Below are 25,250 nucleotides of genomic sequence, written 5' to 3' on the forward strand. Positions count from 1 at the left end.
TAAAGATAACCAGATGAACCGTCTCTTGTTAGCCGTTTGAGTGAGGGTCGATGTTACAGTTCCACTGTTTCAATCAAGCACCAGTTGATGGTGTCTGTGTGGCCAATGCCACTGTCAAAAGAAGCTACCTGTTTGCCGTGACAAGAAGGCATGAACCTGTCTCATCCTTGAGCTTCAAGAGGTTTTTAGAGCCCTAGATTTTATTTTTAGATTATGCTCGCTAACTGCCTCTGGAACTATTAATGGGTTTAGTGAGAGTTTATCATACTGTTTTTATGTTTTTATTTATTTAATTTTTTGCAAAAGCAAACATTGCGATGGCCACTGGTAGAGAATCACATAAAACCACAACAGTACTTGGGTGCCTATCTCAAGTTGACACTGTCATTTAGTAATGCCTAGATTGTGAGGATATATGCCGTTTCTATCAGGGTGCTGTGATCCATTAGCAATGTCTGCCATGGGCACCAGCTAGCCAAGTGTTAACCTATGATATATATTTTCAAAACATAGATCCTGGAGTCTGCTCTTTTAATGAATTCCATGTCAGATCCTCATTGTTCAACTTGAGATGCTTAATAAGAAGCCCAGTAAAGGAGATTCCTATTAAACATTAGCTGAGTAAGATTTGAGAGTGTTCTATGTGACGGAGTCTAGAGAAAAATGCATCCAGTGATACATGGAATACTTAATTCAGATTGTCTTTGTTTTGAGACACTGGCTCAGATTAAAGGTACATTGGAAGTAAGACAGTTATGTATAGTGCTCTGAGTACCTCCAATGCGTTCTTCCCTTTGTGAAGGCTATTAATACCTGCCCTGTAGGGTTCTTATTGCCTGAGGTAATGCTTGGAAGTCCTTGCTGGCCACTACCAAAGGCAATAATAGAATTTTGTACACAAGAAAATTAAAAACAGTAGTGACATGTCTTCCATAGCACTTAATGACATCCTGAAGGTGTCGTGGCCGGGCAGGAATGTGGCCTGCAGCTGTCTTCCGTGAGCCTTCCCTGAGAAGAAGCATAATCCCTTAGGTTGTGTCCTAGAGAGCCCTCGGGGTCTTGGAACATGCCACAGTATTATGAAATGTGGGGTTCTATCTGCCTGAAGTTGCTGAGGAATGCCACCAGTGTCATAGTCTATTTCAGGATATTCTTGCACTGATGTGGGAAAAAGACAAGATGACCTCCATCATGTTACATGCTAGTTAGTTGTCTTTGCAATGCCCTTAGTTTACCCAGCTGACACCTGCATGGCCCTGAGCAGATAAGCAGGGCACTGAAGAAACAGGACCATGTTTGATGGTACAGGTTCCTGGCCCGCTCACGAGCTCTTGGGGTAGGATGTTGAGGTGGCTGGGTGGGTGAGGGTGCTTGTCTGGTCTGTGTTTGATTGCCCTCCTCTCCCATCCTGGAACCCACGTAAAGGTGGAAGCAAACCAGCCCCATGAAATTGGCCTCTGACCTCCACGGGCATGCCATGGGACATACGTGCCATCTCCACTCCAACAATTTCTTTTTTAAAAAGACCTCCTGGGGTGCATTTAAGTACAGAAGTTTCTTAGGGCACATTTAAATTGACCTTGAGTTTTCTGGTGCTCAAGGCTGAAGTGATACCTACGTTCTAAAGTAGATCTCTCCTTAACCTCAGCTATTGAGACCCAGTGGTGACGTTGATCTAACAAGAAACAGTGAGGATGGGCAGGCTGACACATTACTTTGGTGACCTTCCCTGGTAACCACCACCTCTTACAGCATCAGCTGTGATTAGAGTTTTCATGTCGTGGTATCACTTATCCCAGAAATGAGGGCACAGTGTGTCTAGACTCTCCATAGCTAGACTCTGGCATTCTCCTGGTACCGTAATAAGCATGGGATTTACAGGGTAGTCGTCTGTGCAGATACTCTGTTTGCAGAATGACAATTCCATGCCAGGCGGGACGTTCTCTGAGGCCTACAGAAAAGGCTGCTGTGAGCCTGAGCTCAGTCCACTTAGGTTCCCTTATCCATCTTTAAGGAGTAGACATGTAGTCAGTAAACTGAAGAGGGAGAATAGCATGGATATAAGAGTGGGCACCTTCAGAATTGTTCGCCCCCAATTACCTAGGGTTCTTCAGACAGTACAGTCCTGGTTGGCAGGGGTCTGTTCAGAGAATGTTTCCTTTCAGAAAGGAATATCACAAGGGAAGACTTCTTTTGGGTAATGTCCACAGTCAGGTAGCCTGGTCAGGAAAGAGCCTCAGGGAGAAATAGGGGGCCACATGCTCAGTGAAGAGGCTGCTTATCTCCCCTGGCCCCAGTGTTTTGTCTTTAGAAATGTATTTCTTCCTTGATTACCCGCCAGTGAACTCTGACTTATAAGAAGATTCTCTGTCTAGGTGCACATGTATCCCAACACACACCTCACCACCAATCCATGCAGCACTTGTGTGCACAGTACACATGCCACTGGGAGACAGCGCGGTCACACAGACAGGCACAGGGATGCCCCAAAGAATAAGCATACATTTTCTCTTGATTGTTTCCCCTCATTTTATAAGCTCCATGCAGCAAGCTATAAAATGAGTTTCATAACTCCCAAACCCTCCATGCTTTATCTACAGCCACATGGCGATGATTCGTCAATATCCTCACTTGAAAAGCATAAACAAGGGCTTGAGGTGGACCTCAGCTGATAGAGTTCTTATCTGGCACTCACTAAGCCATAGGTTCGATACCCAACACCATAAAACTGAGCGTGGTGGTGCACACCTGTAATCGCTGTCCTCTGGAGGTGGAGGCAGGAGGGCCCTAAGTTCAGGGTCATCCTCAGCTATCTAGTGAGTCTGCTGTCAGCCCTTTGAAGACAGTTTGCTGGGTCATGGGCTCCTGATCTGCTTTAGCCCCCAGTACAGTCTTATCCACGGTGTAGAACGAGCCTGCCAGGGAACATCCTTACCTAACAGTGGGCAGCCCACGTGCCATGACCACCCTGGTGGTCATGATGCAGGATTCTGGAAACACAAAACCCATTGCAGGACATTATTCCCCATAGTCAAAGATGGACAAAGGAGAATTTGTCCTTTAAATTCTGGTACAATGATGAAGCCACTTAGACTGCAATGCGAGTCTGGGAAAGTAAGGACAGTGACACATGCCACACTCACCTCCGCCTTGAGAATAAGTTTCCAAGTGGGCAGTCATAAAGACTGACGCTGAAGTCCAGGCCAGCCCAGAGAGATCCCATCTGGGTCAGTGGTATGGGCACAAGTGCAATGTGACACCCAGACACATGTGACCCTACAGGACTATTCTCACACTGGTGGGAAGAGGAAGCTTCTCTTGGATGCACAGAGGAGACCCTGCCCATTTGACTTCCTTGTTGGCTGTCTGTCTGTCTGTCTGTGTCGGGTACTCTTTTAGTAATTTGGAAATGATAGTCATATGCCAGCCCTTAAAATAAGTCTAAGATGGGGAAAGACGCATACATATCTTGCTTGAATGTTCTGTGATAAGTCCTCTAATGAAATTATTTTTTAGAACACTATTGGCCAAAATTAAAATAATCAGTGAAAAGTAATTTCTTCCCAAAGAAATAGCTGGGAAGTATAGGAAAGAAAAGACCTGGAAGGATGGGCTAGTGAAGGGAACTAGATTTGACTTTGGTCAAGGGTGTGCTGAACAGAAGCACTCATTCCCATCTTTAAAATGAGGCTCCATTGACCAGGGTTTGAGGGTGGGTGGACAGGGTCTTCTGCAGGCTTCCGGGAGTGCTTTGAGTAGAGACCTAGAGCCCTTTAGGAAGCCCCAGAGTCCTGCTTGGTGATGGCGTCTACACCATGGAGCATGGGAGGCCGGGGGTGGCCGTGCGTCCAGCCACACTGAGCTTCCTGCTCTCTGTCCATCCCTGTTTCCACAGCGCGGAGTCCCGTCTTCTCCCACTTGTCGTCTTCCCTCCAGGGACTCTGGACCATCCGGTCATACAGAGCTGAGGAGAGGTTCCAGGAGCTGTTTGATGCGCACCAGGACTTGCATTCAGGTCTGTACATTTCTGGAAGTGATTTCAAAAGCTGGCAGCTGCCGTTCCCTGGGGTTTGATGCCTATAGGAGATTGGCTTTGTTGGCCCGCACCTCTGCTTGCTCCTGGACTCATGCCTTCGCCATCCGCTCTTAGGCTCTGAACCCTCGCCGAATCTCTCCTGTGTCTGGCTTTCTTCTGATTGGCTTGCTCAATCCTTCCACCTCGGTGCCCTGTGGCTCCCTGTCGGTTTAGGGCCTCAGTCAGCAGACCTATTTTGCAAAAGGCCCCCTGGCAAACGCTTCCTTCAGTGAGCTCTGTCTTGTCCCTGCTGCAATTTCTTCCTTGGTTGCTGTAAGCAGGAGGCGAGTGCCAGCAGTACATCAGCATGGGCTGTGGCTGGGCTCCAGGAAAGCTTGATTTCACAGACACGTGATGGACCGACCCTTCTTGGTCCATGGGCCATGGATGGCTAACCGTTTACTTGATGGACACAGGGCAACAGATATGACTGATGGCTGCTGCCCACTTACTATTCTTTATGTTTGTGTGAGTTCTTTCCCCCCAGAAGTTTCAAACTCCCTTCAAGTCTGTAAAATATGCTCCACCTTTATTGTGTTTTGATGACTCAAGGGCACTTTAAAAACTACATGAGGTTCCTTTTAGCACACTAGTCATTTAGATACAGCCCCTAAGCCGTGTCCCATCCCCAACCCCAGTGTGTGCAGAACGCTCAAGGAAGAAAAGTATTGGAGGCAAATTGGGAGCTGTGTCCTTTGCTGTAGAACTGGGAGCAGTCAACCTATACGCTGGTGGGCTTCATATCATAGCCTAGTACTTCCAGAAGTAGAAGACGTTTTTCCATATTTATTATGAGTATATATACCTGCTTGTTACCTCTTAGTTGTATCTTTCAATTCCTTGGTTTTTTTTTTTTTTCTTTTCTTTTTCGCAAATCCTCTGTACTGTTTGGGGCATGTGTTGTACAGTGCTTTGCATTTCCTGACTTTCTGGAAATGTTGAGTGTGCGGTCTCGCTGCCCTACTCCGTCTCAGCGACTCAGTGCCCATCACACTCACTGCAGTTACAGGGTTTTTGTACTTACTCACCGTGCTTGTTCTGGTTCTCAAACCCAGAGGCTTGGTTCTTGTTTTTGACGACATCGAGATGGTTCGCCGTGCGTCTGGATGCCATCTGTGCCATTTTTGTCATCGTTGTTGCCTTCGGGTCCCTGGTTCTGGCAAAAAGTAAGTGCAGATGTGGATAGCTATTTATGGTATGATTACAATTTATAGCTGTGTTTACAGTTATTAAATTAAACTCTTGCCACCTTGTCTAATGGCACATTCTGTGTGGTTCTAATAAAGTGTGTTAAAGCTTTTACAACATGTCAGGGTGGGTAGGATCGTGCAGTATGATCCGATGAGAGAGCCTGGGTAAGTTCTTTTTATCTTTGTTTAGGATGAGCTGAGGTCTGTACAGTGACATTCTGAAAATCTCTGATCCGGTAGCCCGGAGATGAGAACCAAGTTTACTGTTAACATTTTGTCCAGACTAGGGCTCTATATTTGAGCCTTGAGACTTCTTGGTTTGTTGATGTCCCTATGCACATGGGTGTGAGAGATGCCCAGCATGCTCACTGCTAGGTGGGTACCAGAGGAGCAGGTGTTGGCACCTGCGGCATGAATTCACCATGCCTGACCCCTCTACGGTGACACCATTGAGTTACAGTGTTTATTAATAGAACAGTGGGAGTCGTATTTTACTTTCAAAAGCATTGACTCTTATAACACATCATCTTGTTTGCAGTGGTTTCCAACTGTGGTTACATGGAACATAGACAGTGGGATTATGTAACAGGCTTTAAACCATAATGAGTCTGAAGAATAACATTACACTTCACACATACAATGCCCTTTCTCAAATGTGTGTCAATACTACTGAGATTAATAAAGTCATCTAAATAGCCTTTCAGCATTCATAATGGGCTTTTAAAATTGTATCATGATCTCAGTCAATACATAGAAACGTAGAGATGACTTTTGTTGTATACAGCTCGTTGGATCCTCTTGGTGAGGTAGCAGAAGGTAGCAGGCTTGGATTACCATTGAGGCTGACTGTCCTTTCTCCTTCCTCCTCGAAAAGCTTTGGATGCTGGGCAAGTTGGCTTGGCCTTATCCTATGCCCTCACACTCATGGGGATGTTCCAGTGGTCTGTGCGACAGAGTGCCGAAGTGGAGAATATGGTAATGTTTATCTGAGAGTTTTCAGCCTTTTAAGGTCCCCTTTGCCATTCAATGACATAAAAGCAATTCTTATGTAAAATATTAAAACTGTTATTTTTGCATCGTAGCTAACGGAGTTTTGTTTTTTTTTTAAGGTCCCGCTTCCATCTGCTTAATGTTAATGTAAAATAAAATGTATACATCTTTTTCTCTGTCTCATGTATGCTATGTCAGCAGGTTTTAGATTCATCACAAGCTGTCTTCAAATGTAATAAATGCCTCTGTAGGAGGGAAGTTCTGAAATCCAAGAGAGGATATAGGCTAATTTCTCAGAGGCCTGTTTATTTTTGTTTCTTAATGGATAACTCCTCGTTCTTGGTAAAAGAAGAATTCAGTATTTTGAGACTGTTTGTTTAATTAATAGCTCTCCCCACTCCCCCATTCCTACACGCTCATCACCAGCCTTAGCATCTCCCAGGAGTGGAGTAGAAGGCAGGAAGCCCCAGGATTACTGCTGTTTGTTCCTGGTGGCCAAGCTCCCATCTCTAAGGTGCTTTTCAAAGGTAGCAGGTCATGGCGATAGCAGAAGGTTTAGTCAGCATGAGAATTGCTTTCTCTTCAAAATATTTATTCCTGTTAATGAGATAAACAGTGAACATGGGATACCTCCATTTCTCTTCTCTCACACAGTAGAAATTGTTACTGTGAGACTTGAAGATGTATGAGGTAACTGGTCTAGAATGAGTGGCCATTCTGTAGCAAGAGGTTATTAGAGTGTTGGTTATAAACTCTTGGTTTTATTTTTTTTTTCATTTTTTTGTGGTTGTGGAAGGTGCATGTGTGTGTGTGTGTATTGTGCATTTTGCATGTGCAACTGGCTAGCCAGTGAGCCCTGCCATCTGTCTCCACCCTACTAACACTTGGGTGACAGATCCCAATGCTTAGGTTTTTGTTTACAGGGGTGCTGGGATCCAAACCCAGGTCTTCATGTTTGCATAGCAATCGGTTTACCCGCTCAGCCATCTCTTCAGCCCCTCCTCTTGCTTTTCACTTAGTGTTATAAGGTTGAAGGGATTGGCTATAATAAGTGAAGGTATCAGATGGTGATGAGCAAAATTGTAAGTCATCAGGGTCCTCAATAGTCTTGGTAGGTGTAAAGACCCATGCGGGCCTTGCCCAGCTGTGTGTAGGTGAGATATCTCCACGAGCAAGCCCCTGGTTCCTGACTCATGTGGATGCCTTTTCTGTTTCAGATGATTTCTGTGGAGAGGGTGATTGAATACACAGACCTAGAAAAGGAGGCGCCTTGGGAGTACCAGAAACGCCCACCCCCAGGCTGGCCCCACGAAGGGGTGATTGTGTTTGACAATATGAACTTCACCTACAGCTTAGATGGGCCTCTGGTACTCAAGCACCTGACCGCACTCATCAAATCCAGAGAAAAGGTTGGTTTAAACCATCTCGCTCCTCTAGGGTTTTCACCGACAATTAAGGCCACATCTGCATGCTAACTTCCTGCTGAGCCTGTCAGCAAGACTCTCTGTTCCTCTGTGGATGCTAATCAGTCCAGCAGTGCATAGATAAGTCTTTGGAGATGGAACATATGATGGGAAAGTATTCTCTCTTTTTTTTTTTTTTTGTTTTTTTTGAGGCAGAGTTTCTATGTGTAGCTTTGCGCCTTTCCTGGAACTCACTCTGTAGCCCAGGCTGTCCTCAAACTCACAGAGATCTACCTACCTCTGCCTCCCAAGCGCTGGGATTAAAGGTGTGCACCACCACCGCCCGGCAAAAGTATTCTCTTTTAAAAATAATCCCCACTTATTAACTTTTTCAATTATTCTGAAGTATTATATAATAGCCTTGAATTTTTTTTTATCAAAAACATTCTCATTGTTTGAAGAAGAACCTAGTCTTTCCTGGCATTTAACCTGTCTAGAGTTAAATATAATTTAGAGATAATGTATCTGATCTAACGAGCATAATAATTATCTAATCTGATGTTGTCCCTGGATCCTTGTCCCTGAGACATCCCTGTCTACTTCCTTTCTGTTGCTTTTATTCCTCCATTGAGTCCACTGCTTTTCCTCATCCCATCTTCCACTCCAACTCTCCTCTCCTTATCCGGTACCCTAGTCCCTTTCCTTGGTTTTTCTTGTTTTCCTCCCAGATGTGTCCAACCCCTGACCCATGGGCCGCGTGAGGTCCAGGTTAGCTGTGAACATAGACCATCAGAAAATTATATATTCACTGAGAACTTGGATGTGTTTCTGTTTTCCAGTTTTTCTTTTGTAACTCACTTGTCCCTTGTAGATGACCGTGTCCTGTCTCGGTGTCAACAGGTTGGACATCCTGCTTCTCTTTTCTCCGTTATCTCCCACAGCTGACGGATTTGTGCTCCCCTGTTGCCTCCTGTCCTGGGCAAGCTGTTGCTGTTGTGATACAGGCCCAGACTACTCTGGTAGAACTGTAAGGCCAGTTCTCAGCCACCATGGCACCCAACCAGAGCTTGGTGGCCAGAGCTCAGGCTGAAGAGACTCAGGCAGAGTAGATTAAAGAGACTCAGAACCTGCTGGGGAGTGTGGAGGGTATGAACTGATCTGCCAGCAAGTTCACCTGTTTCAGTGGCTCTCACACTCATGGTCTGGTGCCCTGGGCCAGCACCAGAGCAGACTCTTGGGCAGACCAGACCATAGCAAACCAGGCAATAAGAAGCACTGTGCCCACATGCTGCTCCAGCCTTGGCTCCCTGCACAGGAAGGCACCCCCTACACACGGTGTCCTTGGCTGTCCTCTCGGCTCTTGGTGGGCACCTGCAGTCCCAGCCTGGGCTGTCCTTTCCTGCCGCTGGCCGACGCTTACGTCTTGACTTCTGTGGTACAGAGCCTTTAGCTGTTCTTTTTCTCTCCTAGAAATCAGCCCATGTTCCCTGTAGCCCCTCCCTCCCCAGATGCTCAGTTGATAACAAACTGCTGCGGCCTTGCAGCTCCTTCCCCACCCTTGCGGATAAAAGATAAGTTTGGGGTCCTACCTAGTGCCTGCCTCCGTTGTTCCCCTCGGCAGGCAGGCAGGCAGGTCAAGTGGCATGAGGCGTACTCAGCCTCTCCACCATGGGAAGGTGTAAGTGTTAGCAGCTCCTTTGTTCCTGTGGACCTGAAGAGTCTGTCCTTTCCCTTCAGGACCAGCGTTGTGCTTTATATAGCCACTATCCCTTCTAATGCTCTCTTATTTCAGAGCCTCCCCAAGGCTGAAGTGTGTAACTTCTGAGTCTATATCTCTTCCATTAAGTTCTTCTGAGGTTAACTTACAACCCTTTTCATTCATGTAAACTGTCTGCCTCAGTGGAAGTCTCTCCTCTCAGACCTCTTCTAGATGCTTGAAGATTGTGTCTTTGTTGTCCTGGTGTTCAATGCAGAATCACTCACAGTGACCAAAAGGTGGGAGCAGCCTGAGTATACCTGAGGGTAGGTGAGGTGTGGTGGATATGTGCTGCAGACGGTGTTCAGTCTTTAAAGGGAAGGAAGCCACAGAAGCACATACATGTGGTTCATACACGCACCCATTGTACCACCTGGAGTTGTCCAGCTCATAGAAACATGAAGGAGGATGTCTTCAGAGCCTGGGACAGAGGGGAGCATGAAATGAGGAAGGCTGTGATGGGCCCAGGAGTTCTTATGTTGCAGACGAAGAAGAGCTCTGGATGTGGATAACAATGACATTGCACACCACCAGTGTAAATATAGTTAACGCTACTGACCTGTGTGCTTAAAATAGTTATGATGGAGAATTTTATGTTATTTTCCCACAATTTAGAAAGTGTATAAATAGTTAAGAATGATAGTTAATCTAGTTGTCAATGTGATGAGATTTATAGTCACCTGGGAGACAGGCCTCTAGGCATGCCTGTGGTGGGGGGCTGTCTTACCTAGTTTATTCAGGTAAGGAGACTGGCCCACTGTGGGTGGCACCATTCCCAGAGCTGGGATCATGAGAAATGGAACTTGATAAGCACCCATCACTCTTGTTTCATGACTGTGGAGGTGTGTGGCAACTACCTCACGTTCCTGCTGCTCGGAGTACCCCATCATGGTGGACTGGAACCTTGGCTGCCAAAACAAACCCTTTCTCTCTGTTTCTGTCAGGGTATTTTTAGCAAAGTAACTAAGACAAATACATCTGTGTATTTTGCCACAGGTTTGTTTGTGTGTGCGTGCGTGCGTGCGTGCATGTGTGTGGTGTGTGTTGTGGCATGATTTTCAACTCTGTATCTATATCTCGGTGTCCTGGGGCTTCCGGAGGTTAGGGAACCTACCACACTCTTCCTTATTCCCCAGTAAATGGCATTCTGCAGGGTACATGCTAGATACTGAGGACAGCTGGCTGTGAGCACAAGTGACCGAGAAGCGATATGCAGGCAGGAAGAAGCCTATAACAACACACTTTGTGAGACAACTCTGTCACCAGCCCTTCTTCTAAAAGGGCGTGGGAAATCCACCCCCCACTCCCTTTATTTTTATTTTTACGCTTCTGTGGATTGAATCCAGAGACTTACATGTGATAGGCAAACGCCACCGTGCGCTATAACCCAGCCCTGGAGTGTTAAATACTTAGCAAGCTGCTCCTTTTACACTCTCCATACCACCAACCCGTTTAATGGCCTCATCACAGCTGTGATTTAATGAGTGATACCCTTGTGACATGAAAGAATGGATGTACAGCGTGGTGCCCAAAGGGTATGCAGTGAGCAGCTTTAGTAAGCCACTTGGCAAAAGCCCGATCCTAATTATTTCCATGGCTTCCTTGTAGGTCTGGAGATGGGGTGGCTGACTGTGTGGGTAAAACATGAGCTGCAGCGTTGATGAAAGCCAAGCCTCTCCGGTGGTGTCCTGACAGCTCTGTAGGATGTTTGCTTGCTTGCAGACAGCATGCTTATCAGATCTGACGTTGCAGGCGCAATTCTCTTAATTTGCACGTGTCTTCAATTTCCCTGGGAGCCACAAAAGATGAATTATATAAGGAACTCTGTTGAACAACCTAGAAAACAACGTATAGCCCCAGACTTGTAGTCTGAGATCCTAAAAATACCCCAAATCGTAGGGTTACCTGAGATGCTAAAAGGTTGGAGAGGAAACTGAATTTGAAGGCTGAATTGTATCTGTAATAACTTGAGTTTTGACTTGTGTTGCCCACCGCACCTCAGGTATCTATTGCCTTAGCTTATGTACATTTAGAGGCTGCCTATGTCTAGGCAGCTGCATCCCAGTATGTTCTCTGTTGCCTGTGCGCATGGGGTCCCCCTCCTGACGCCTCTTCCCAGACCCCGATTGCTGGCTGCTGCTTCTGTATTGGATTCAGGCTCAGATGCGCCAACACAGCAGAAACGGTGCTTTGTTCCCTTACGGTGACATCCTCTGGGATCCCGGAAGTTACGGTAAAGAAACGGTGATCACTACTAGCCAGGTTCCTAATTTCTGGAAAGAAGAAAAAGGAGATCAGGAGCAGCCTAGGTCTCCGGATTGCGGCTAAACGCTGGCTGTGCTTTTCATTTAGGTGATTTTGTGGTTGATTTGATCATCAGAGAGAGTACTGGGCCATTTGAAAGCATTTTCCAGTTCTAGAAGTAGATAGATTTGGGTGTGTTATTTTTTTTTCTTGCTCAAAGCTATTACCTTGATAATACATTTTTACAGATGTGTGCTAGACCTTGCTATAATATGCAAAAATATTAGTTTCTTGCCTTTTCTTCCTTTTTACATAATGTTTTCTCCGAGAGCCCTCCTCTCCTGTGCAGGACTCCCATTTCCCCAGCCTGTGCCTTATTCCTCGCTAAGCCTGAAACATCACATCTGGGAACTTGGTAGGAGTAGCGACACTCTGGCCCAGACCTAGCATTTCATTGAGCCCTCTAGCTAAGCGTTCTATCTCGTGAGTAATTTTCCTTGACTTCTATGAAACTTCCTTTTATACCCTGAAATGGATGCCATGGGTTACCTCACCCTCTTCTGGGACAGCATGTGAGAGTCTGGACTAGAGTCCTAGTCCGTGTGTGTGTGTGTGTGTGTGTGTGTGTGTGTGTGTGTGTGTGTGTGTGTATGTGTGTGTAGACAGAGTTTCTCTGTGTAGCTTTGGCTGCCCTGGAACTCGCTGTAGACCAGGAGTAATTTTTTACTTTTCTGTCCATCATGAGGTAATAACACTTTGAGTCTTCCTGGTCACATGTTCATGCATGGATTTGGTCTTTCTGGTGACCTCTGTCACAGACTATTTTCACATGCAATCCAACCATCCCCGAGCAGCAGTCTCTGTTACATACCAGGCCATGAACTGCCAGATTTCAGTTCTTTTCATCACCTTCTGGCATGTAAGAGTAAACTGAGGGCCGGTGAGAAAGCTCAGAAGATAAAGGTGTTTGCCTAGCCTGATGATCTGAGCTCACGCTCGTCCACCTGAACTCAGGTGGGAGAAGGCTAGGACAGCCTCTTACAAGTTGTGCTCTGACCACACACATGCTGTGGCACATGTTGTCACCCCCTCCCCTAAGCCCCAGCACACACATTTTTAAGAGTCATTTCACTGCCCTAGACTGGACACCAGTTCTATTCTGTTTTCCAGGTTATCTGTCAGCCTCAGGCTTCTCTCTTAGCTTGTGCCATGGTGCCAGTTTGTCCTGGGAATAACTATATTTTTGCTTAGCAAGTACCCTAACCTGGTCCCACCTTCCCACTAGTGAGCTCTCCACACAATGGGTGAGACACAGATTGATCCGGGCTTTAGTCCCACTCCTACAATTACAGGCTCAGGTATCCCTGATCGATTCACAGGTTCTTAACAACCTTCCATTTTCTGCTTTGCAAAATCAAGAGTCGTAGGATCTCACCTTTGCAATCTCACTTCCAACACAGAGATCAACGCGGTAAATGTGTGATCAGATTTGGCTGTCATTACCCAGGAGTAAGGTGACTTAGCCATTTACAGTACAGAACCCATCTGCCCCATGAAAGTGAGAGGCTGTCCCCCTTACTATCTTAGTCACGATTATGGGACTTACTTGCCAGGTCAGTCCTCAGCGACCTGCATATTGTGTACATGAATACTGTGGGGCTAATTTCAGAAATCGCTCAAGCTGAGATGAACTCTTAACCCTCTGTGGAATCCTCCTTCTTCTTGGAACAGGACAGAAAATGCAACTGTATACAGGAGAATCCAGTGTAGTCCTGAACAGATGGTCCTTGAGCCACCTGAAGATAGTAGGTCGTGGAGTTTGTAAGTGTTTAAAGAGAAAGTGCTGCGGAATCCATTAGGAGTGGAGATAGCCGCATGAGGGAGGGATGGAGTGTTTGGTGCCATTAGGCATTTGAAAAACACATGACATCAGCAGATAGAAATGAGTGTGAAAGGCATCTGCATAGGAGGGATCACACTCATTTCTATCTGTGAGGCAGGCATGCCAAGTGTGTAACACACAGGTTCTTGTGCAGGAACCCTTGAGAAGTACCTGTGGAGCTAAGGATGGACAAGTTGGTCAGGAGTGTCGTATGGAGATTTCTTGCCTAGAACACCAGGAACAGAGCTATACTTCAGATCAGAGGCTGGAGCTGACAGGGGTGTACCCAGAGAGCCTAGGAAAGACAGGAGGCAGGTTGCCAACGTGGTCATCTGCTCCTAGTGAGACACAAATGGAGAATGTGGTTCTCCTTTTGGGAATCAAACTAATGCTGATTAGAACAAAGTTATAACACTTGGGTGGAGATGCACAAGGTAGTGGGTGCCAGTGGAGATCAAGAATCTGCTTCTGAAGGGTGGCTTGGCAGGATTCAGCATCTTCTTTTGAAGTGCTTATACCTATTGCTCAGTAGTTCCATGCCTAGGGATTTATTTTAGGGAAATAATTAAGGTTGTTTGCAAAGGTATAGCCTCAAGGATATTTAACATGATGCTGTTTATAAGAGCAAGATATTTTGTAAGCAGCTGAGACATCCACAAGTAAGAGATTTATTAAATAAATAATCATGTACACTATATTACATGTGCCTTAAATATTTATAGGAAATAGTAAATGACCACAGCGTTGTTTAAATATATGAGCCTATGTCTTAGGAACACATACCACATGAATACACATATATACACATGCATCCACATATAAAAAATATTCCATCAGAGTGCTGAACTTAGGTTTGGTATTTATTAACTTTCCAAATTGATTGTGCTGATTTTAATTGGGATGAGTTTATTTTATTTGTTTTTAATGTGGCCTTGCATTCAGCGGTTGGCTGTGGGCTTTAAAAACAGAGGGATCCGGTTAGGAAAGAGAGGATCTTCGGAGCTTGGTACCAGGCTGCTTGAGGAAGCTGGAAGTAAGATGGGCAGTGGGAGCCTGGGATCTTGCTGAAGAAGAAGTTAGGAAATTGAGGGGAAGCCCAAAACAACAGCTCTGTTGAGTGGAGCATTGGATATTGGTCCTACTGAACATGGAATATAAGATTGATCCACATAAAAAGTCTTAACATGTTAGGGCTGGAGAGATGGCTCAGCAGTTAAGAGCACATACTGCTGTTCTGGAGGACCCAAGTTCAATTCCTAGCATCCACAATGGGCAGCTCACAACTGCCCATAACTCTAGCTTCCAGGGCTCTCCCTCCTAGGCACCCACACTCTCATGCACATACCCTCACTCACGGACACACACTCTAACCTCCAGGGCTCTCCCTCCTAGGTACTCACTCTAACATACACGTACCCTCTCTCATGGACACACACACATGCACATAATCTTTTTCTGAAGTCTAACATGTTGCTGTGATTGTTAGAGATCAACCTTGTGTGAGTTGGGGAAACCAAGGCAATTGAAAGTAACTAAGATTAGACCATCTCTGTGTGTCACTTTGTGGTACTTCCATAAACTTGGTGATAGTCTTCTCCATCGGCGTCTGTGAAAATCCATCAATTTCCCATGCAAGTCTTTCAGATGATGTTTTTTTCACTTTGATGGGAAGAAACTTCCCATCAGTGTTTTGTTTTCAATGATCCTCCCTTACATTCACTGTCTTCAGGCTGCTCTCATCGTTCCCTGTCTCTTGTGGGCACATCCAGCTGTTCCCTCGTAGACTGCAGTGGTTTGGGTTTTCACCAATGGATCACTTTTCCACATTCACAAACATGAATTGCCTCTGTCTTCATTTGTGGCAGTTTGTATGAGCAAATGTCCAGAGATGAACAAATCATACATGTGTGTGCGGAGACACAGCTGTGTACACAATCCAGCCCTCTGAAAGATGTAAGCTAGCACTGCCCATACAGTGGATAACATCTGCAGAGATTTCAAGAACTTAGATAAAGCCACCTTTCTTACAGTTTTTCTCTATAAGTTTTTGAAGAGCCATTGCTGAGTGTATTTGAAATTATTGAAATGACCTAACATGTAAGATTCCCAGCATGTAACCAGTATTTAGTTGAGTTTGGTTCCTTCCAGTTTAAATGGTGAAGTTTGTTTTTATTTTGTAATTTACTGAATTAATTTACAGGTGACAGAAAGCATGTCTATGCCCTTCATTGACTCCAGATTTTTAATAAGGGTGATGTCATCTCTTTGGACGCTCTTCACCAGTTGAGCAAGCCTACTGGAGAAAAGGCTAGGTTTCTGCTCATGGATTTAAACATACACCCCTAAAAGCCCGTTTTTACAGTTCAGTTTTTTCCTAACCAGCGTTCACCTTCGTTACATTGATTCTTTGATCTTATTGTCAGTGTGCTTCATTTCTCTGTGCTCCGACTTTAATAAGAGGAATGATTCTTCACACGAATCTTTCCCAAGGGGCAATTGTGAGTATTAATTGGTTTGTAAAATGCCTTTTGAACTGCTCAGATGAAAGGCCCCATGTAAATAGCAAACGCTATTTGTGGTGCTGCTGTTGTTGATCTCAGTATGCCTGTTTAGGCTCCTGGTTACCGTCTTTTAATATGTGGAGACCTGCATCTGCAAATTTGAAGGTATTTCCTCTCAGGCCACAATGTAACCAGATGGTTAGTAACCACAAGTGATTTAGTTTCTCTATCAAAGATGAATTCATTGTAAATGATAGAACGCTGGTTGAAATGATACTTCTTTATGTATAACACTTCTGGAATGAGCTTCTTTATGTATAACACTTCTGGAATACCTCTACGGAATTATCCAAGCAGTTCTCAAAAGTTCTGAACACCCAGACCTCAGAAGTGATGCATGGAATACCACCTTCTTGTCACATCCTAAGGAAGTTGCTGGTTAAACCCTAACATTCATATGACTCTTCTGTGCCCAGGGGCACTTTTGCCAAGACTTGACATTTCAGGTTGCCACAGTTTGGAGGCCGCTATGGAAATCTAGAAAGGACACCCCAGGGATGCTATTCAGCATACAAGTCAGCGCCTGCCATGAAGAATTGCCCTGTCTCACGGGTCAGCAGAGCTGAGGCTGAGGAACTTTTAGGCAACACACAATAGAAAGTTTCATAATTCACCTTCGAAAATGAACAAGCTCGCCTAGGTCGGTTACATAGGGTTAATTTTTAATCCCTCCTCTGGATTTCTTTATAGGTTGGAATTGTGGGAAGAACAGGAGCTGGAAAAAGTTCCCTCATCTCAGCCCTTTTCAGATTGTCAGAACCTGAAGGAAAAATTTGGATTGATAAGATCTTGACAACAGAAATTGGACTGCATGATTTAAGGAAGAAAATGTCAATCATACCTCAGGTATGCCTGGTAGAACGTCCACACACGTTCCTTTTACAAGGGTACTGAAGTTTAATTGCTTTTAATTTTATTGCTAGCTTTTTAATTGGATGAAAGGATTGATCGTTTAACCAATAGCTAATAGGGCTATAATTCAGCAGATATTTTCAACAGCTATTTCCATAGATAACTCGTGTGTGTGTGTGTGTGTGTGTGTGTGTGTGCGCGCGCGCGCGCGCGCACGGGCAGGAGGGGTGGTCAGAGACAGACAGACAGACAGACTACGGGAAGGTTCAGTGCTATTTACCTAGATTCATTCTGGATTCAGCTTCCCCAGGTATTACACTTTTATTCATTGATAATCACATAATATTTAGTGGTCAAGAGATCCTAAGTGTAACGAGGGCCTTTGCTGTAGTCAGTGAGTCTCTATGGAAGGTCTTGTGTGGGGCAGAGACAGGCTGTGAGAGTCACAGGGCGTATAAAAGCTGGGTAGACATTCAGAATCTGGACGTTTGGGAAGTGGGGGAGACTAGGAAAGGTTTGCATCTCTACAGACTACTGCCAGGGCTGTGGTCACCGCTGAGAAGTGTGCTGAAGGCTAAGTTCCTCAGTGCAGCCTGAGTGCCTCACACAGGCCCAATGCCTGGCAGCCACAGTGGTGGAGGTTTGAGTTGCCATTTCCTCCCGGGCTGACCATGTGTTCTTTTTGGCTATTTCACAGCAGAAGACTTTTAGGCAGTGTCTAGAGACTGGATTACGTACACACTAGAAGCTTGTAGTTAGTTTAGTTTCTTGTTGACTTGCTTTTAGTTCCACCCATCATAATTCAGAAAGTCTTTATTGAGTAATTACTGTCTTCACCTAGACAGCCAGGGGCAGCGCAGCGCCTGACCCCACAGGCCTGCAGCTGCGGAGCCTGACGGCTTCATCCTGCACTCAGCTTTGACGCCTGTGTGGATTCAGCTCGGGCTTGCTGTTTGGGGTTTCTATTTTGGCATGTTCTCACACTCCACAATCATCTGGCCATCGAGGGGAGCTGAGGAACCCCACACACATGCACACTCATTCCTGACGAGAGAGAGACAGAGAAGAGACCCCAGAGAAAGGGCAAGCAGCCCTGCTTTCTGAGCGTGTGCCAATCATGGGCCTTTAAGTGTTGATTATAAAGTACAGAGAACCTAACGCCCTGTGAGAAGGAGAATGTGGGCTCTGAGCCTGTGGCCTCCATCAGCTGTCACTTCCTACCCTGACCTGTAAAATAATAGAACTGCCACCCCCCTGTGAAGAGGTTGTGGAAAAATTAGAGCTCTGTGTTTTGCTGGTGGGAATGTAAAATGATACAGCTACTGTAGAACACGGTATGGAGACTCCTCACAAGACTGTAACAGGACTACCTCATTATCCAGCAATTGTGTGTGTGTGTGTGTGTGTGTGTGTGTGTGTGTGTGTGTGCATGCATGGATCATGCACACATGTGGATCAAAAGCAGGGTGTGGCAGAGACATTCATTCATTTGTGTTCATAGCAGTGGTTTTCACAGTAACCAGGAGGTGGAAGCCATCCAAGTGTCCGTCAGCAGATGAATAGCTAAAGACAAAATGGTTTATACAAACAGTGGGAAGCTACTCAGCATCAAGAAGGGAAGAAATTCAGATGCGTGCTACAACATGGGTAAACTCTAAAAGCGTGATGGTGTTTCAAACCAGCCAGTCACAGAAGAGCAGACGGTGAATGGTTCTGCTCATGTGAGGAGTGGTCAAGTTCACGGAGACACAGAGTAGAGTGGTGTCCATCAGCACTGGAGAAGGCAGGGATGGGAAGTGGTTTTGTTTAATGGATATAGGGATTAAGCTTTTAAGAAAAATAAAAGCTCTGTGATTGGTGATGACCACTATAAAAGAGCGTAAAAAAATTAGTTCCATTGACCTGTGAGCTTTGAAACAAGAGGGGGGGGGGGGGGTCAGCAAGACAGCTCTGTGGGTAAGGACACTGGCTGCCAAGCCTGATGGCCTGGATTCAATTCCCACTTTACCTACATGGTGGAAGGAGAACACTGACTCCCAAAAATTGTTTTCTCACCTCCGCAAATACACCCTGGCACATGTGCATCCTCATCTAAGTAAATACAATAATAATAATAATAATAATAATAATAATAATAATAATAATAAACAACTAAATGATTAAGGGATAGATTTCATGTTGTGAGTATATTCTGACAGGTTCTTTTAAAAGATCAAAAGACAACCCTTTTACGAAAAAAAAAATGGAAGAAATCTTCCATCCCATAAGGCTCTCTGAGCACTAGAAGCGTGGTTACAGTAGAACTAAGAGTTCGAATCCCAAGTGCTGTCTGTGGAGATTTATTTACCTGATCACAGGCGTGCCTGTAAAGTACTCTCATATCCTGGGATGAAAGGCTCTAGAAACGTGCCCCGTGCCACTTTTAATGCTTCTTAATAAGAAATGGTGGTGTGCTTGTGTACATAAAAGAATTCTAAATAAAGAAGCAGCGTTAGATGATTCTTGGCTCTGCCAGGAATGTTTGGAAACACATCTGAGCAAAGACTGAATACACCTTGACATCACCAGGCTTTGGTTCTGTTCCATGAGTTCCCACCCTCCCTTTGTGCAAGTGCTCTGTGGATCTGCTCCCGAGAATGCATTCATAAAACAGTGCTAACCAAGCTTTGTGCCCTTGTAGACCACGGTCACCAAGCATGGTACGCACAGAACCTCCCTATGCCTGTCTCCCAGATGCGAATTGGTTGATATAAGTAACTTAGAGAAACCATGCAGCGTCTGAAGGGCCCAGAATAGACTGTTTCAGGGTGTGGGCTTAATGTCAACACGTCCCGTATTTTCATTCTTCTCCAACCGCCTGGAGTGAGTGGCCTAGATGAAGTCACCTCACCTAGCTTCTGAGGCTTAGCTCCTGTCTTAAACCAGGTCTAGTAGTTGTCACCTCACAGATTGCTCGTGGAGGATCGACTGCACAAGACAATGTAGGTGGCCTGATGCATGGTTCTTAAGAATGCCCAGTCAATAGTAACTATTAATTAAGGATTATAATATTGGCCTTTAGGTATGTAACACATTCTAGAAAGACTTGGCTCATTAATTTCAATTTATGCTGTTGTAATTCCTGATGATTTTCTTTAAAGCAAATTATTTATGTAAATTAAATTAGTTGGACAGGGGAAAAAAAAACCATCAAACTCCCAAACCTCACAGATATACTTAGAGACGTACAAAAATGCATGCAACACAAGGCCAGGGAGTTTATGGTAAAACCTGACAAATCTGGTGTTTTTTTCACCAGAACAAAGCTTTTCCCAATGACTGGTCTGTATCCATTAGTACTGGACAGCCAATGGGAAGCCCCTCTGTACTGGTTCTCTGCCGCGCCCACATTCTGTACATTTCTCTAGCCCTCAGGACTCTGCTCTAAATGCCGGCTACAGCCAAGAGAGGACATCATACCTCACATCTGTGGAGTCCTTCATGTTTACCATCTTCGTAACCTCTCAACCCTCCCAAAAATTCTGCTGTCACCCTCATTTGTCAGAGCTAGAAGTTAAGGCACAGAAGCTGTGCAGCCAGGGTTCAAAAAGAATTTAGGGACATTCTCCATCTCCCAATGTTCTGGATCTCACTGGTTTAAACTGTGTTCTGTGGCCAGCAGGATGATCTCCATACTGTATCCTGATGCCTTGTGGGTCACATGCTCAGAAACAGACGTCTCATAATGCGTTGTTACTCCACTCTGCGCCGTGATATTTTCTATTCTATTTATTCTAATCTGGTTCATATAAAAGACAAAATGATGATCACGAGCCACAAAATTGATTTCATGAGCCACTGGTCACGCCTGCCCTTTGAAATGCTGTGCCCGCTGCCTAGTAACACCCTGGGAAAGGGGAACCTTTGTCACAGCAGACTTAAAAGGCAGGAAGGGCAAGGAAGGAAACTGAGGCTAGAGGAATGTTATACTTCATCATTGTCTTACATGGTAGAAGCATCAGAATTCAGCACCGGCAGGCGGCTCTACAGTCTTTCTGTCGATGAATGTTTATGACCAAATGATGTCTTGTCAGGTATTTTAGTCATTGTCTTTCTATCCCCCCTACCTAAAAAGGGCTTCCAAAACTATAGCCAAAGAAAAGACATAAAGCCAGAAGTAAACTCAAGCCAGCAGGCATCTTCTCCCCAGGATCTCGGCACAGCCAGGCAACACTGAGAGACCTGTTTGGGAAGGTGGTTTTGCCAGAAAAACTCAAGCGACACTCAGCACCAAAAGAAAACCGTCGTAGAAACCAGGATTCGCTGGGTGTCATGGGCTAACGGCGTGCCAAGGTACTCAACCAGTCCTTGCACGCACAGGGCCTCAGTGGAGAGGTAGAGAGCCAGTCATCAGAGTGACTTGTGACAAGCGTCCCACTTCCCTCAATGAGCAGGAGTCACAGTTGATTGTGTTTCAGGTGAAGCAAAGGAGAGAGTGAGTTGTGGGTCCAGATGAGCCAGGCCGGCCTCTTCTGGGGACAGCAGCCCTCCTGCTCTCCCCTAAGCTCCCCCCTTGGTTCATGGGTCCATCTCTCTTGAACTTCCCAGGGGCGGTTCAGAAATAGGGAGGGGTTAAGGACCAAGTGGGTTCCCAAGGGCAGTGGCAGGTCTAGGCAGGACTCCTGCAGCCACTTTAAGGAACAAACACCTGGCCTTTGAGGAATCAGTGAACCAAGACAGAGCCAAGAAGGTAGCCTGAGAAGCTACCTGTGTAACTTCCATGAGCAGAACAAATGGCTGACACCTGTACTTCCTTTGTACCCTCTCCCCGACCACTTTGCAGAAGAGAGCCAGAGCCCAGTGATGAGCCCGGCTTCTGGAAATACGTATCAGAAAGCATCTGCAAATGTGAATTGCAATTTTTTTCTGGATAGAATTTCTTTATACCTGAGTTTTATTTTATTTATTTATTTAATTTTTTTTTGGCACTAAGGAAATGTTTTTAACCAGAGAGCAATTCACAGCAAATTTTCCATTTACCGCAGCACCTAGGGGCTGATATGCACTAACAGCTGTAATCTTTATCATGATCAAACAGGTTCTTTTTGTATGTTTAATAGATCCCTTTTGTTTGTACCAAAACAAAAAGCCAGGTACTTTTTAAACAGCCCACTCTATTTTTTTATTCCCCTGAGCTTTTAATGAGTTTAAAAGGTTAACCAGAGCTGCTGTGTGTCTCTTTAAGGCCCCTTTCTGATTACGTGTGTGTGTGTGTGTGTGTGTGTGTGTGTGTGTGTGTGTGTGTGTGTGGAGAGAAAAGAGGGAAGGTATGCTGTTACTAGTAAATAAATACAGTTGGATCCCAGCCTATGCAGTTTGCCTTTGTTCCCGCACCCTGAAGTCTTCATTAAAACCCATGGCACTGTTCCCTGGAGCTGGTGACCTTTTGTATTTAAAGATGACTTTACAGGACTTAAATTCTTCTTCCTTTGTGGGCGAACAATGTTCTTTTCTTCTGAAAATGCATGATGATCGGTTCATTCAGAGGCTACAGGATTAAAAGAAGAACAAAAGAGAACCGGAGATTGATTGACTTCAGGTGACTCCTCCTTTGAGACTAGGAAAGATGCTTCCTGTGTAAGAAGGGAGCTTGGAAGACACATCAGAACAGCAGTTTAGCTCCTGCTGGGTACATATTTTAGGAGAGGGATATCTCCGAGTTTGTGCCCCAAAAAGATTAGAGTGAGTGTTGAACTTCATGTTGTTCATTTTTAAGTTTTTGTTCTGGTCCCTAGTTGGCTTAAGTGTCTGAAGTCTAAAGGGTTGAGTTTCTCCTTCACATAATGGAGGCCTGGCTTGCAGTCAGTACAGTCAAAAGGCCTCGTACGTCTCTGGTTTTCAGGACTGAAGACTATCAGCTTACTCCCCCAGATGCTTTCATTTAGACTGGCCGCTTCGGGGTGACCGAGGAATGTGTGCTGTGTTAGTAACAGCCGAACTTTTACTACTGAATGTGGCGCAAAGGATTCAAACTTTTAACGATGATGAGAAACCAATTTGATCCTAGTCTTCTGGTTCTGTTGCTGTATTGAACACTTGCATTTCTTTTCTTAATTTTACCATGCTAGCTAACTGTGAAGGTTAAAGCAAAACTCGTATTAAAACCTGTACCACCAGAGAAAATACACTGAGGCTAATAAATTAGGCCGTCTTTTCGTCCCATTGATCCCCCATGAAATCTTCTGCCTGCAAACATTTTTACAGCACTTATTTATAAGACTAGTTTGGAACTTCATTGCATTGAGGTGGGTACTTTAAATAATAATATCTATCGGAAATGATAATTAACTTGACCCTTATCTTCTCTCTCAGTATGTGTCTGCTGTTAGCACTTTTATTGCTTTTTGAAGATAATATTAGGGCTTTTTATTTGGAAAGTGGATAAAGGAAATGAACACCAAGCATGATACACACTGGCCCAGTAAAACAATCATTGTGAACAAATTGCCTGCTAGTTTTAAAGAAAATATAGCTTCCACCAGTTAATATTTTATTAAATCATTCTCCTTGTTCAACAAGTCTTGATGAAATTTTACTTACAAAATACATATCCAGCATGTTGTAACAAAGCAAATTGCTCTTTATTTACTTAATTATTTTCTTCTAATATTGCTGGATAAACATGAGTGATTGCGCCGGGCGGTGGTGGCGCACGCCTTTAATCCCAGCACTCGGGAGGCAGAACCAGGCGGATCTCTGTGAGTTCGAGGCCAGCCTGGTCTACAAAGTGAGTTCCAGGAAAGGCGCAAAGCTACACAGAGAAACCCTGTCTCAAAAAACCAAAAAAACAAACAAACAAACAAACATGAGTGATTGCCCAATATTCCCTTTAAATTGACAGTATAGATTTCATGGAGACCCGTATTTTAGTGAACAGTGGTCTAGGGATAGTTGGTCAAGCCTCCCAAGGATCTCCTGCTGAGGCTGGCGTTTAGAACACAAGATAAAGCAGGTGTTTATGTTCTGCAGCTTGATGACTCACTGTCCTGTAAAGGGTCTCACATCCTCCTCAGATATATCCATAGGAAGGAGTTTCCTCAGGGAGAAGGTATGGAAAGACAGGTGGGAGAGTCTGATCATGAGACATGCATTGGGCCAGAACTGTGCATTACCATGGCTGTTCTCTAGAGCCCCCAAACCACCCTGTGCTAATTATGACCGTTTCATCATGAACAAGGTTGTCAGTGCCGTGCTTGAGTGCTCAGGATGGGGCATCGTGAGTGAGTCCAGCAGTCTGCCCCAGTGTCTAGACCTGACATATTGGATGGGCTTTTGCTGTCTGAGAGGAACCTGAAGGGGGAACATCAGCTATCTAGGACAAGGACAATGACCTGTCTTTAGTATAGACAAAGAGGACATCTCTCACATCTCACGTGGGCTCGAAGCTGATTCCTGACCATGTTTACCTCAGACCCCTGTGGCAACTCATTCTTAGTGCCACTCAGTTGGGGTCCCTGAGTGCCATATCAGCCATGGGGTTGAGCCTTTGTGGGGGGGTCAGAAGAGCATCTAAGAGAGGAAGGGTAGCTGGTGTGGGTAATTAGGAAGGATGGTAGACAGCAGCATGTCTTCTGTGAACCTCATGTAAGCAGGGGGAGAAAGAAAGTCTCCTGTTCTCCTGGAATCTCTGAGTTAATCATGACTCGTGTGGGGGTGGGGTGGGGGTTCTGGGTTTGGGTCTGTGCATGGGGGCGGGGTATGGGGGAGTCTGTGTGTGTGTGTGTGTGTGTGTGTGTGTGTGTGTGTGTGTGTGTGTCTGTGTGTGCTTTAAATCTGAATTCAGTAGAATGACATTTATTCCCGATAAGAAATTCCCACCATATGTAGATAGCTATTTAGTCTTTCTTAAACCCTGTAATTTTAAGCATAACCTTGGATAAGCTTTTTGTGTTCCTTCAGTTCAATTTAGTAGCCCTTTCCAAATTTCTTATGGCAGCTCAATCAACTTTGCACAAATAAAATCCAACGCTAGTGTCATTTAGTTTGGAGGTTTTGCTGACAAGAACATATTTGGGAGTGATACTCCACTGTCCTTCTACACTTCTGTATCCATATTTTTCTGTCACATGTATAAAATTAAGAGGCAAATGACAGTATCAGTCTTTGGAGAAAAGTCTTCCTCCTTAGTCTTAAGTGTTAAAGCCCCTGCCTCAGGGCTAGGTGACATCCCACACATAGCCCAGGAGCAGTTTTCTAAGATCATGGAAGAGCCATGGCTTCTCAAGTTCCATATCTATGCCCCCCTCTTCATTCTTCCC

The 25,250-nt window shown here is 45.0% G+C and overlaps 1 protein-coding gene across 1 annotated transcript in view; it reads left to right on the forward strand.

The window, feature by feature from the left end:
* Abcc4 (ATP binding cassette subfamily C member 4) overlaps positions 1–25,250 on the forward strand; it is a 224,754-nt gene that overhangs the window by 172,639 nt on the left and 26,865 nt on the right. The window contains exons 22-26 of the mRNA XM_059273212.1: positions 3,896–4,015; positions 5,131–5,241; positions 6,140–6,240; positions 7,473–7,664; positions 16,792–16,947. Of these exons, the coding sequence (XP_059129195.1) occupies positions 3,896–4,015; positions 5,131–5,241; positions 6,140–6,240; positions 7,473–7,664; positions 16,792–16,947 (680 nt within the window). The remainder of the gene's footprint in view (positions 1–3,895; positions 4,016–5,130; positions 5,242–6,139; positions 6,241–7,472; positions 7,665–16,791; positions 16,948–25,250) is intronic.

Source organism: Peromyscus eremicus, chromosome 9 (assembly GCF_949786415.1).
Source record: "Peromyscus eremicus chromosome 9, PerEre_H2_v1, whole genome shotgun sequence".
Taxonomy (NCBI): domain Eukaryota; kingdom Metazoa; phylum Chordata; class Mammalia; order Rodentia; family Cricetidae; genus Peromyscus; species Peromyscus eremicus.